Source organism: Hylaeus volcanicus, chromosome 6, assembly GCF_026283585.1.
Source record: "Hylaeus volcanicus isolate JK05 chromosome 6, UHH_iyHylVolc1.0_haploid, whole genome shotgun sequence".
Classification (NCBI taxonomy): domain Eukaryota; kingdom Metazoa; phylum Arthropoda; class Insecta; order Hymenoptera; family Colletidae; genus Hylaeus; species Hylaeus volcanicus.
In genome coordinates, this window is record NC_071981.1 from 23,906,768 (window position 1) to 23,918,940 (window position 12,173).

Sequence of the window (12,173 nt, forward strand, 5' to 3'; positions counted from 1 at the left end):
GGAATGTATGAAAGTGGGGGGTCATGAGTGAAGAATGTACATAAATGAGGGGTTGTAAGTGAGGAATGTACGAAAGTAAGGGTCACGAGTGAGGAATGTTTATAAATGGAGGCTTCGTGTGGTTCGTCACAAAAGTGGGTAGTTGAAAGTGAGGATTGTACGAAAATGGCGTCTTTAAGACAGTGACGTTTCTGTCGTGTTTAATGCATATTTGTTCTATTCCCTCGAACTATAAATGCATATCTATTTCATGCAACTGCTACGAGGGTTCTACGAATATGTTACTGCGGTCGTGTGTTAACTAGAAACGTGTAGTTTCCATAAACAATCGTCATTTTATCTGTTCACATTCACCAGTGAAAGTGCACTTCCCGCGGTTGGGGAATCCGCGTATTTCACTATGTATTTTAGTGGAAACCCAAGCCCAAAGCTTGGAGTAGGATTCAACTGCGAATGTGTACATTCGCTTAGTTCGTGTTTTAGTTGCAACACTAATGCCAGAGAGGGTGTACGTAGAATTTCTATTACACATTCGCCGATTCTGAAACAGTAAATGACGTCGAAAGTGTTTCGTGATAAAAAATTCGTTTCTTTTTTTCTTTTATCGCGGAGAAAATTAATTTTCGATTCAAACAATTTTTAACGAACGTTACGTAGATTTAACGTTCGCGAATATTATACGAATATTCTGTATTATCTTCGACAACAATTTTATTCGAATCGTTCGATGATTTTCGATATTCTACGATATTGCGAAAAGGAATTCTAAAAAATGGACCAATATTTTAATTGAACATTGTCCATTTTTGACGGATTTTTGCGCTTTTAATATCTGCCCAGGTATTATTGCAATATATCATATTCAGCGAGGCAGTGAATCGTTCACGCCACAAACTGGTTTTGCACGTTACAGTTCTAGCATTGTGAAATGAGATTTCATTTCGATTGATTTAATTTCCGTTACAGTGGACCACTGAAGCAATTAAAAGGCCGTAATTACCGATCGACTAATCTTGCTACGGTGTAATTGAATTTGCTGCGAAACGGGAATATTTCAATGGACAAGTGAATCACGGTACCGAGCGGTGATCGGTAAGCGTTGAAGGTTTCATACCTCGCGTATTTCATATTCTGGATATTGTTGCCGCAATATTGCTGTCCAAGAACGGAAATTACAGGAACGAATAGTCCTCGCTGAAGGGACGTGATTTATTTCCCCAAGATATACGGATAATTCTGAGAAGCATCGGATTAGACAAATGACGTATGAACGTACAAGGAATCTTACAGCAAATTGTAACATTTATGGGACAATGGTCATTCAAAAAACTATGCTCCCGGCTTTAGGTTCGTCAAGAGCAATCGAAACGTTTGACTCGTACTTTTCGGTATGACTAGCGCGATACTACATAAATATGGGATAAAGTATTCCATCGACATAAAGTATGAAAATGGCACCCTTCCTGCGATCCAAACCCTTATCATTCTATATAAGCCTCGCGACAAGAGTAAAAATTAACATTGAAATCACCCCAACATCGGTCGAAACAAAAGGATCCTAAGGACCACGCACCAAAACATCTTACCTTTGGCGAAAAGACCATCTCCAGCAAGGGAAGGGACTAATTCATTACCGCGTTCACTGGAAGCCGCAAACACGTTCCCGCGTTATCGAAATTGATCGTTTACGCAGACGAGCCGCCGTGCATCCTCATTCACCCGAAGTCGAGGGCGTCGGTAGCGTGAATGCGCGCGTGCACACACAGGGGCGACGCTAATTCCCCCGTGCGATTCGGGCGAACTAAAAATTTCACCGAAGGAGGATTGGCGCCGCGGCGGTGGGCGTCGATTCAGCGTCGCGTGTCCGCGGTTGAAAGACGCGACCGCAATTAGTGGACCATCAAAAGGCCTTGCGGAACTACACGGACGAGTTAGGGGGTCGGAAAAAGCCGTGGCACCGCGCGGAATAGTGAAAGACGAGAGATGGGAGATGAGGGACGAGCGAGAGAGAAGGAGAGAACCACGGCGGAGGGAATGGAAGAGGGAGCGAGAGATAGAGGGTGAGCGTCGGGATGAATACGCGGTTCACGCACCAAATACCGTGCGGCCCGCTTCAGCGAGCCGCGGCGGAAAGTTGGCCGCAGACTGTCGCTGGGATAACCCCGGATAATAAATAAAATGGTGCCAGGAAAGGGGAGTGTGCCGACGCTCCCGGCTACCGACGGGGTTTCGCGGGGGTGAGCGAGACGGAGCGAGAGGGAGCCGCTGCGAGGGAAGGGCGCACGAGTCGCTGACTCGAGAGGGTGAAAAGTCGAGGGAGAAAAAAAGACGCGGAAGAGGAGGAGGAGGAGGCGGGAAGGGGGAACGGGGAAAATGACTCTCTTAAGGTAACGAGTCACTTCGCTGCAGCGAATATCCGTGCCAGGTTTCTCGAAAGGGCGAGTTTATCTCGTCACGGGACTCGATATTGTCGGGTATTTCGCGGGGCTGAGCGAAAAGAACCGAGGAGGCGCGATTAACCTCTTAATGCACACGGTGTACCGATAGTTTCCGCTGAAATTCTCGATCCTCGCGATACCACGAAGAATAATTAATCGAAGTCTCAACAATCTAATTAAAACTAACCGCGACGACGCTGATTTAATTCGAAAATTCAAATTTCCAAACCGATTCCGCAGCCACTAATAAAAATCGATCCTCAGTGCGTCAAACGCTCCCTTTCTCCGGAATGTCAGCTTGCGTTAAAGGTCGAAGGGCGTCTCAAAGTTTCGAGCGGCCCGGTGTAAGTAGTTTACTTGGCGAAACAAAAGCGTCGCGATTACATCGTTATCGTAGTCTGTTCTTTTTTCGTTACAGTCCCGGGGCTCGGTCGGGTGTGTAAAACTTGGCTGCAATTTGTTTCGCGTTAGCTGGGATCGAAGTTCTTAATCGCGCTGGAATTTCGCCCGCAAACTTCGCGAACACGGCGGACACGATGACTCGGAATCCCTAATAGGGTGGCGAGCAGCGACAGTGGGGGATAAATCGTGATCATTGTAGAGCAGGTAGAGCGCGAACGAAACTATTAATATCCCATCGGGAGTGCAGACGTTAACGGAGCCCACGGTATCGAGTTGAAAGCCTGTAACGCACGAGGTGGTCCGAGGCAATGCTAATGCGTAAATGCGTATTGATAGTCCGCGGCGCGCGGGAATAGACGAAAGGTCCTCGCATTAACCGTACGCTGCCCGTTCATTCCTAAATGCATCACGTGGTCGCGTTTCGAATTATTTCTCCTCGACTATTTCAAAATACAGAGTGCCCTAATATTTCGTATCATTCGTAACCGCAGCTCGAGGAAAAAGTATTTACTCGTTATTTTGTTACGTTCAATTCAAACTTTCTCAATTGCCGACCTTCTGAATCTCCAACGTGACATTTTGTATTATTTCTTGCGTCTGTTTTTTTTGTGCTGCGGGTTTGAACGCGATACAGCGATAGATCGTAGACAGAGCGGAGAGCACCGTCGTCGAATTTTCATTCGTTCGCGTATTTACGACAAACATTTTTCGACATTTACGAAAGGCCACCGTCCCTTCGAAACCGCCGCGCGTTTAATTCTTTTTTGTCGGTCGTTTTCGAAACGATGAAACCCGCTTTTTTTCATATGGTTGGAAAATATCCATCGGATACGACTTCCGACGAATCACTGCGCATTTCTCGTATAACATCTTTTTGGGTTTTTCGGAGGTAAATGGGATATCGCAGCTGAATTATCTTTTTTCTGAACTTTAATTTAACCGTGTAATTTGGAAAAATTGAAAGGGTACAGCTTGCGATATTTCAACGTTATCCCGAACCTTCTTCGATCCTCGATTATTCCACTTGGCTTAATCCAACCGCTTAACGCTCTAAACTGAGTACACTCAAGTACATACATATCGCAATTTTCCGCTAACCTGATTCAAGCTGGGCAGTTGAAAGTATAATCGATATACAAACTATCGAAAACAACGAAAATTCTACGCACACTTCGAAGTCGTGCTATGAAAATTTCTTTATGTTCCGAAGAATTTTATTTATTTCAAACGATACCATTTGTACTATTTTTAAATGATACTAGTTTCGTTCGATTTAAATCATGGTATATCGTTCAATTTTACCTTCTATATAGTGAGTACTATTGAGTACTATTTAATATAAATTAATCTTATTAATTTTTAGTTTCTAGTTATCACTTTCGTATAGTTATACTGCTATAAACAGAATATATTTCCGATAAAATACTACGAAGAATTACTTCTTTTTTTCAGAGTTTGAAAATCCTTCCTAACGAGTCACAGAATCGAATAATTTTAATACTCCCTTAAATTTATCTCGACCTCGCTCGAAATCCATCTAAGTCACATCCCAAGTCACACGACAAGTAGAATATGCCAAAAGTAGTGGAATTTTTGCTCACCACGGTAAGTAAGATTGCCAAACGCGCTTGTCATGGTCCGCAGCTCCGGATGCAGCGTCTCCCCGATCTGAAACAGACGAGCAGATTTCTTTGAGCATCGGGACACGGGTATCGGCCACCCGGAAACACCGACTTCCCCTGCCCGCCACCCGTCACCCAACTCCTGAACATCCGCCTCCAGTTCATTCTATGCCCTAATACGTTTTCCATCGATTTCCCATGAAAAGGGGTTGTTCGGCGTTGCTAAGTGCACCGCATAAAGAGGTGAAGGCGAAGAGTCGTTTCGAAACTTCCACACTGGGCGCCATTAAAGGTAACCGTAAAAGCCACCCAAACTGGCCCCCGCAACTCCAAAGTAACGATAAATAATAAAAGCTCATCTGGCTGCAACGGCGGATCAAGAGTTTCGCCGTTTCCGTGATGGAACGGAACCGTAACTGATCATACGCGCGCTTCGTAACGGCCATATTCCTCTCCCCGCCACTTCTGCTTATCACAACTCTGCAACCCCTTGGCAGGAATCGGTCGTCCCGGTGCTTGGAACTTTGTACCCCTTCGTGACTTTACGAGTGCCGTTCTTGATCACGATACTTTGTTAATTGCGGTATTTCAAGGAGTATTCGTGATGCTTTGATGTCCGACAGAAAGGGATGGAGTCTTTCCCGAGGTCTCAAAATAGCGGGCGCTGTCGTGAACATTTTTGTAACAATACCGTGCACTTGATCGAGACCACTGGGACCAGCCTATCGCGATCGAATCGACGCTTCGTTAATGTAATATTTCCAGGACAATGTCTCATGCTTTGATGTTTGGTAGAAAGGGGGTGGAGCCTCATCCGCGGTCTCAAAATAAAGAGTCTCCTGTTTTATACCGATACCGTGCACTCGATTCAAACGAATTTAATTTTATTTCACCCCAAAAATGAATCGATGGACCCACCATCGCGATGTCTAGTGTAGCACTATTGCTCACGTTTCGATGTTTCGTAGAAAGAGAGCCTGCGGTCTCGAAATGTGCTTTTTCTTTTTAACGATACTGTGCATTCGATCGAAACCAATTTCACCTTGTAACGCCCCGAAAAGTGAATAAATGTAACCGCGCCGTCGCGATTGAATCGAGTCTGGTCGAGAAACACGAATTGCAAAGTTCCACTCGACAGAGGTGGCAAGAAACGAGCATTACGAAGGTGTTTACCGCGGGGAGGCGGAAAGTGAAAATAACCAGGGGCTCGTTTGGGTGGTGGATTGTTCGAGGGCGCTGACAACAGCCAGCGATGCCAGCGACTCATTTGGATCTCATCCCTCAGACGATCCCCGGAGTATAATCCGTTTTTATTAGAGAGGTCAACACACGGCTGCGGTCGCGACACAGTTTTACGATCCGCCCATCGCGCGGAGATGGAGCACCTGTTAAAGTGCTCGCGTAAACGGGGGTCGCGTCGGCGACCGCTTTGGGATCGTTCGATATTCTTCGTTCCGGCTTTTTCGCGAGCTCTCGCATTCGTTAATTTACCTCACACTCCCATTGACTCGATAATACATCCGTGGTCGGAGAAACAAGGTCGTTTCGTTAATTCATTCCAGCCACGGAGCCCCGTTAATTAATTCGTTCGTAGCTGGCCGGGAGCGTCTGTTGTTTCCTGGACTCGTTACGACGGATGACCGTTCGGAGGATTGCGAAATACCAGAACGGGTTTATGAAGATGTTTTTCTTCACGTTGTTACGATGGTTCGGTTCAGTAGGACGTGTTCTTTTCGAGTTGGGATCATTTAGTTTGAATATTATTAATCGGTTTTCTTTTCTAGATTAGAGGATCGGAGCGGCGCGTAACGCGGATCCACGTTATGATAGCGTTTTGTAACTGCCGTTGACTGTGTCACAAATTAATGCTACACGATCTGGTTAATAATATGAGTAATTTAACTTTGCGGTTCAAATCAGTCGAGAATACCACTCCTGGTTAAGTAAGTATATGCAAAAATATACACATACACGCATAGTTGTAATACAGCACACGATTCAACGCTCCGAACTCTTCCGGAGTCGAAGTCAAACTGCTCTCCTAAGCAAATAAATTCCCCCTAAAAAAAAAAACAAATTTTGCGCGAGAAAATGCGAGTGTAATCAATCTTTAATTTCGACACGAGTTTCCATACCTGCTCGTATCGCGCTGTTCTGTTTAGCACCTATTTCAACATAAGAAATCTTACTTTCGTCGATCGTGAAATTCAGCTACGTCGTGGATTAAAAGAGCGTAACTTGAACTTCACCGACGCAGAATTTCCATATGCATGTTCGCCGGTTATGTCGCGCCACGTGCTTCCATACGTTCGAAACAAGTCGCGCGTGGGCGAGAGCACGAAGGGGTTAACAATCTCTTGGAGCGGCGGTGGCGTAAAGGAAAATTCCCCTCGAGTGGAATCGACGTCTTGCTTCCCGCGGACGTTTCCGTGTCATTAGCCAGAATCACGCGTCACGAGCCGCGAAATTAACGACGCGAGACAAACGAAGCGAGCGAAGAAACCGCCCGCGGAAAAACCGTCCCCGTCACGCGACAGAGATTTCGCCCCTCATAAAACATGCAGTAGGTTTTGCGACGCGGTGCACGGTGTTTACTTTCGGAATAAATTTTCAAAGTTCCGAAGGCACCCGTCCGTCTGGCGTCCTCCGCTTTCCTCCTTGCCGCGGTCTTTAGCGACGGAGCCGCCGAAACCGCGAAAGAGAAGTGGCGCGGAAACTCCAACGGGAGGAAAACCAGAGACGGGGAAATTCTTTGCCAATTTTCTTTGTTACGCTCGATATTTATCGTAATCATTCGCTCGAAGGGCGTACCTCTTTCGTTTTGCGTGAAAAGTAAACTTTTAATATTCATGTTGTTTATAGCATTTAAAATATTTGAATTAAATTACACCAATCAAGTTTGAAAATTGTTGAAACGACGTTGTTCGAGTCGGGTAGAATTGTGCACGGATATAAAGTACAGGTTATATGATTCGAATTGGGGTGTTTTAAGAATTACTATTTTTAGAATGCACTACAATTGCAAAAAGAAATCGAAAACGTGATATTAATATTTTTTTTCCCTAGGTCACACGATAACCATGTTCGTAACGAATAAAACTAAGTCATCTAGATCTAAACGAAACCACCTTTTCTCCACGTTGAGAAGCCCTTTCTATCGGCAAATTTGCATATTCAGATTGCGCCTGTCTTCCGCGAATATTCGTTAATTTTAATTCTAAAAGCAATCGCGACTAATTGCGTTAAATACGAGAGATTTTAATTTCCGAAGAGGATAATTTCCCTGGTTTATCGGAGATCGCTGCACTTAACAAAAGGGGGAAGGATGGACGATTTCGTTCGCGACATTCTTGTTGTCGAACAATTATTTCTCGCTGGACTCCCGCTAGACAAATGCTCGGCAAGTTCTGCGCGGATGTGCAGCTCTTACTTGGAGAACGAATTCCAAACTTTCGAAGGAAACATTCTGCTTTCTCACGCGCTACTTCGCTCGCGTACACTCGTATTTTCTCTCGACGATCGCGTCTCTAATAAACCGGTACAAGAAGCTGGGAAGCTACGAAAGGTGCGATACACGCGTTCGCGTTTCTGATTTCCGGGAAACCAGCCGAGGAAATTAACAACGAGGGATTCAGGCGTGAAAGAAACACAGGAAATTAAAATTTGTTGAATTTTAAAACGAAGTGTAAAGGTTAAAATTTGATAAATTTTAAATCGAATACGAAGATTAAAATTCGATAAAATTTTAAATTTTCTGCGAAAATTAAACTTTGATGAATTTTATATCAATCGCGAGAATTGAAATTTTGTAAATTGCAACTTAAATATGACAATTAAAATTTCTTCGATATTTATAAAACCGTGGGAGAGCGCGTGTTGTTAAATGTTAAATGTAATTTAAATTACTAAAGGTTTCGCGTACATTTAGGATAAAATAATTAAAAATAATTCGATGCTTCGAAGGACACAAAATAATAATTTAAATAACTGCTGTCAGTTTGTTGAAGTACTATAAATCGGTAGATAGACGCATTTCGAACTGATCGAATAAAGAAAAATGGCCTGCTAGATTGGTTAAATAATTAAATGCACCAACCTCTGCACTGTTTCCTCCGATGTCTCTACTCTATACTCTTTAACGCAATTATTATTTTAAACGAACCTCGACAAAGCCTCGAGATTACATTTCTCTCGTTCCTTTGCATCTGTTAACTAACTCGCCGAAGTGATTAAGATAAAGGACCGCCTGTGTTTCGTTAACCCTTCCACGAATCCATCGCTTAGAAGTTACGATCAGAAACGATTCAAAGAGCGAGAGTATCCGAAAGTTTCGTTTGGTAAGCGTGCAGCAATTTCGTTCGGCTTACCTGGACCATTATCGAGATGGCGACCAGGCCCTGGCTCTTCTCCTGCGCCTCGCTCATGTTGTGATACAGCTCCGCATTGAACCCGTACACTTGTATCTGCAACAGAACATCAAGGGTTGGGGAATTATTTTCAGGTGTAATCTCGTCGTGGCCGCGCTCGTATTTCCCCGCCGCGTAATTACGTCGACAAATTTCGTCTTCGCACGAACAAATTCCGGCGTCCAGGGCCCGCTTTGTGCCCGACAATATATAATACCCGTGCAAGCGGGATCGTCTTCCCGAAATTGTGCTCTCCGTAGCTTCGTTTCGTGCGTGTTGCCGTTTTCGAATGAATTAATCGTCGACAGATTTCAAAGCACATTCCCCCCGCCATCCTCACCGCCGGTTCCCGAGAGGATTCGATGCTCAAGGGGTTGATCTCGGTAGATCACGAGAGTTAATTCTTCGTCCTACCTCCCTTTTGGAATATCGTGTACGTAATTGCGAGGAGCTATTAAGGTTTCAATAGGGGTTGCAAAATGGTAAGCAGCAACGGCTGTCGGGCTCTTGTTTAGAGTCTTGGATTTTGAGATGTATTTAAACGTACGGATATTGCATTGATAGAATAAAGAAGATAGTATCGAGGTTTGAACGAAGAGACTTGCCTTTGCAACATGACAAGGAGCTTGGCTTACAGGTATCGTATCGGTAGAATACACAAGATATTATCGAGGTTTCAAGCAGAGAAACTTGAACGTAAACGTCTCTGGAAAGTCTATCGAAAATTGGAAAAGGATTAAAAATAATTACCATATTAACTCCTACAGTAATTACCCTCTCGATTCTTGAAATAATCTTATCCATTTCCCGTTCCTGTCGATGTTACAATTCGCTGAATTATTTGTCATCACTTGTCCCATCCAGAACTGGGGTAGAATCCGAGGAATGTCAGAAAGAGCAAATTGATTGTCATTTGATCTGCGAGGCAGCCTCAACTATTCGACTGCAGCCACAGCTATTTGCGTTTCATTACGTTCGATGGTATCCGAATATAACAATAACAATTGTCCCAATGGAAATCGATATCTGGCCCTCGACGATTTTCGCGATCGAGTTTCTACGTGCGCGGTTTAAACGCGTCGTATATTTACAGAGTCTCGTTGATTATCGTTCTGAGCTAAGAAACCGTCGGTATTAAAAATTTCATAAATCGCGTTCAATTCGCGTTGTCGGGAATTAAGATTCAGGACCCTCCGGGGTCATCGTGCTCTCCCTCCGATAACGACGTGAATTCTTGAGTAGACTTTATCCGTCGATTAAATTTTCCATGACATACCTCGGATCCTTTATTAACAACTTTATTTCGATAGAACAGAGATGTTTTCCTTTGCGTCATGTTTGTCCTGTAAATACGGGATCGATGGGGATTCTTCTATGCATTCCTGATGCCGTGGCTTTCCCTCGTAAAATGAGGAACCTATCGTTCGTAGCATTTTTTTGTCCGATAAAACTCGCGCGAACAAGATTAAGAAATCTCTCGCTAACAGCGCGGAGGACGTACGAACTTGCGTCGATGGCTCGTTATAAAAAAAAAAAAAACAATTTTCAAACGGAGAGGAAAAACGTTAAGTTAAACGGAATCCATTTTCTCGAAACAATCGATAATTAAGAAACGAAGTTTAGAATTGAAGTTAAGAACGCGAACGTTGCGAACTATTCTACATTACCGTAGATGCGAGGAGACTCGGTTGTCGGAATTGTCTGAACGATGGAAATCGAACAAATTTGAGCAGGAAAATTGTGCAGGGAAGTTGCAGTCTTATCGATGAATGATGCACAAATACTACAGTTACAGAGGAAAACAGAATTTCAAAACAAGCCTTGATAAAGGGATTCAAGTTGTAGGAATGAAAATATGTTCAATCGAATATGAACCATTGCGAAAAATACAGCGTCGATTTACAAGCTCGAATAAAAACAAAAAAAATCGAAAGACCATGTTTAGTGTCTCTCTTCAAACAGTAATGCCATCGCCACGGCACTTCCGGCGGCGCTTGGGGCTCGTTGAAATGCCTACGACGCGACGAGTCGTGGTTCAAAGACGTCGCGAGCGTCGTTGCGAGGCGGAGGGAAAGAGAAATTGAGACGGCAGATTGCCCAGGATGAGCGTAAATCCACTGCGCCTGATCAAAGTACGACCAGCACTACTTGGAAGATTGCCCGCATCCTACACGGATTTCCACACCCTTCAGCCACCCTTCAGCTACCCTTTAGCCCTCTCTGCTTCCATTTCTCCACCACCTTTGGAATTATCCCTCCGTTTTTCCGCGAGTCGTTCGCCACGAAACGCGAAATGAACGGTTACAAATGGAGTGGCGATCTTACAAAATAATCGCCATAACGTACGTTCGACACGGCGAAAACAATACAAATTACCAGCAACTGGCTCGTGTCGGGAACGATGCCGGTGTTACGGTTGAGTTAACCGAACGGAATTATTAAATACAATTCCGAGCGAACCCTTTTAAACGAATATAATGAATCGATACATTTGAAAACACCGTGGGAAAATGTGCGTTCGCTAATATTCCAAAATTCATTACCGACTGCGTGGGCACGTCGAATTGTTTCGTCGTATTGTATCGGCGATGTTTGCCAGCAAATATTTTTAAAGCGATTTGTAACAACCGTTCGCCGAAAGCAATGAAGTTCCAACGGTTTGCAAAATTGAATTTTATAATTCTCGATCATCGCCGAGCAACGTACCGGTACGAAAAGTGCGGCCCGAAGGGCGTTCTCGATTTAATTAAATTTTCGTTAGCCGTGTAATCGAATCCTAGTACAACTGCGATTACGAAAGTCGTTCTATGTTTAATGCCCTGCAGGGAAATAGTAAATGCAATTTAGAACGTCCTGCGGCGCGGCTAATTTATTGATATCGAGCACCCGCGTAATTTTGCACCGGTGCTAATAATGTACAATACAATTTTAACGAAGCCACCGAGTGAAACGAGCCGGGCGAGAAAGAATTTCGCGTTACACCGAGAAAAAGGAGAGATATTTCGGTCCGATGAAATGAAGCGATTATTCCTCCGAAATCCGGCAGGACACAATTACGAAAAACATTGGGGAGATTTCGGAGGCGAACATATTTTGGGTACTATTTCGAATAGGAAAATAGCTTTTCCAATGATTCCAAATTCATTACAGTGGAACTATATCGTTAAAGAGAAGAATATGATTTTCCATAATTTTCCATCTACTTCCAGAATGTATCAGAATTCATGCCATTAAGTTACTCACTGAATTCATAACTACAGTTATTACAGCTTTTTCAATGATTTAAAATGTATCACAGGCGAACT

General features: G+C 43.9%; 1 protein-coding gene across 4 annotated transcripts in view; it reads right to left on the reverse strand.

The window, feature by feature from the left end:
• LOC128878986 (carbonic anhydrase-related protein 10) overlaps positions 1–12,173 on the reverse strand; it is a 216,303-nt gene that overhangs the window by 21,071 nt on the left and 183,059 nt on the right. For all 4 annotated transcript variants that reach the window (XR_008457545.1, XM_054127725.1, XM_054127726.1 and 1 more), the window contains exons 5-6: positions 8,830–8,925; positions 4,442–4,508 (exon numbers count right to left, since the gene is read on the reverse strand). Coding sequence is in view for 3 of the 4 variants with exons in the window: in XM_054127725.1 (XP_053983700.1) it covers positions 4,442–4,508; positions 8,830–8,925 (163 nt within the window). In the remaining variant the exon portion in view is untranslated. The remainder of the gene's footprint in view (positions 1–4,441; positions 4,509–8,829; positions 8,926–12,173) is intronic.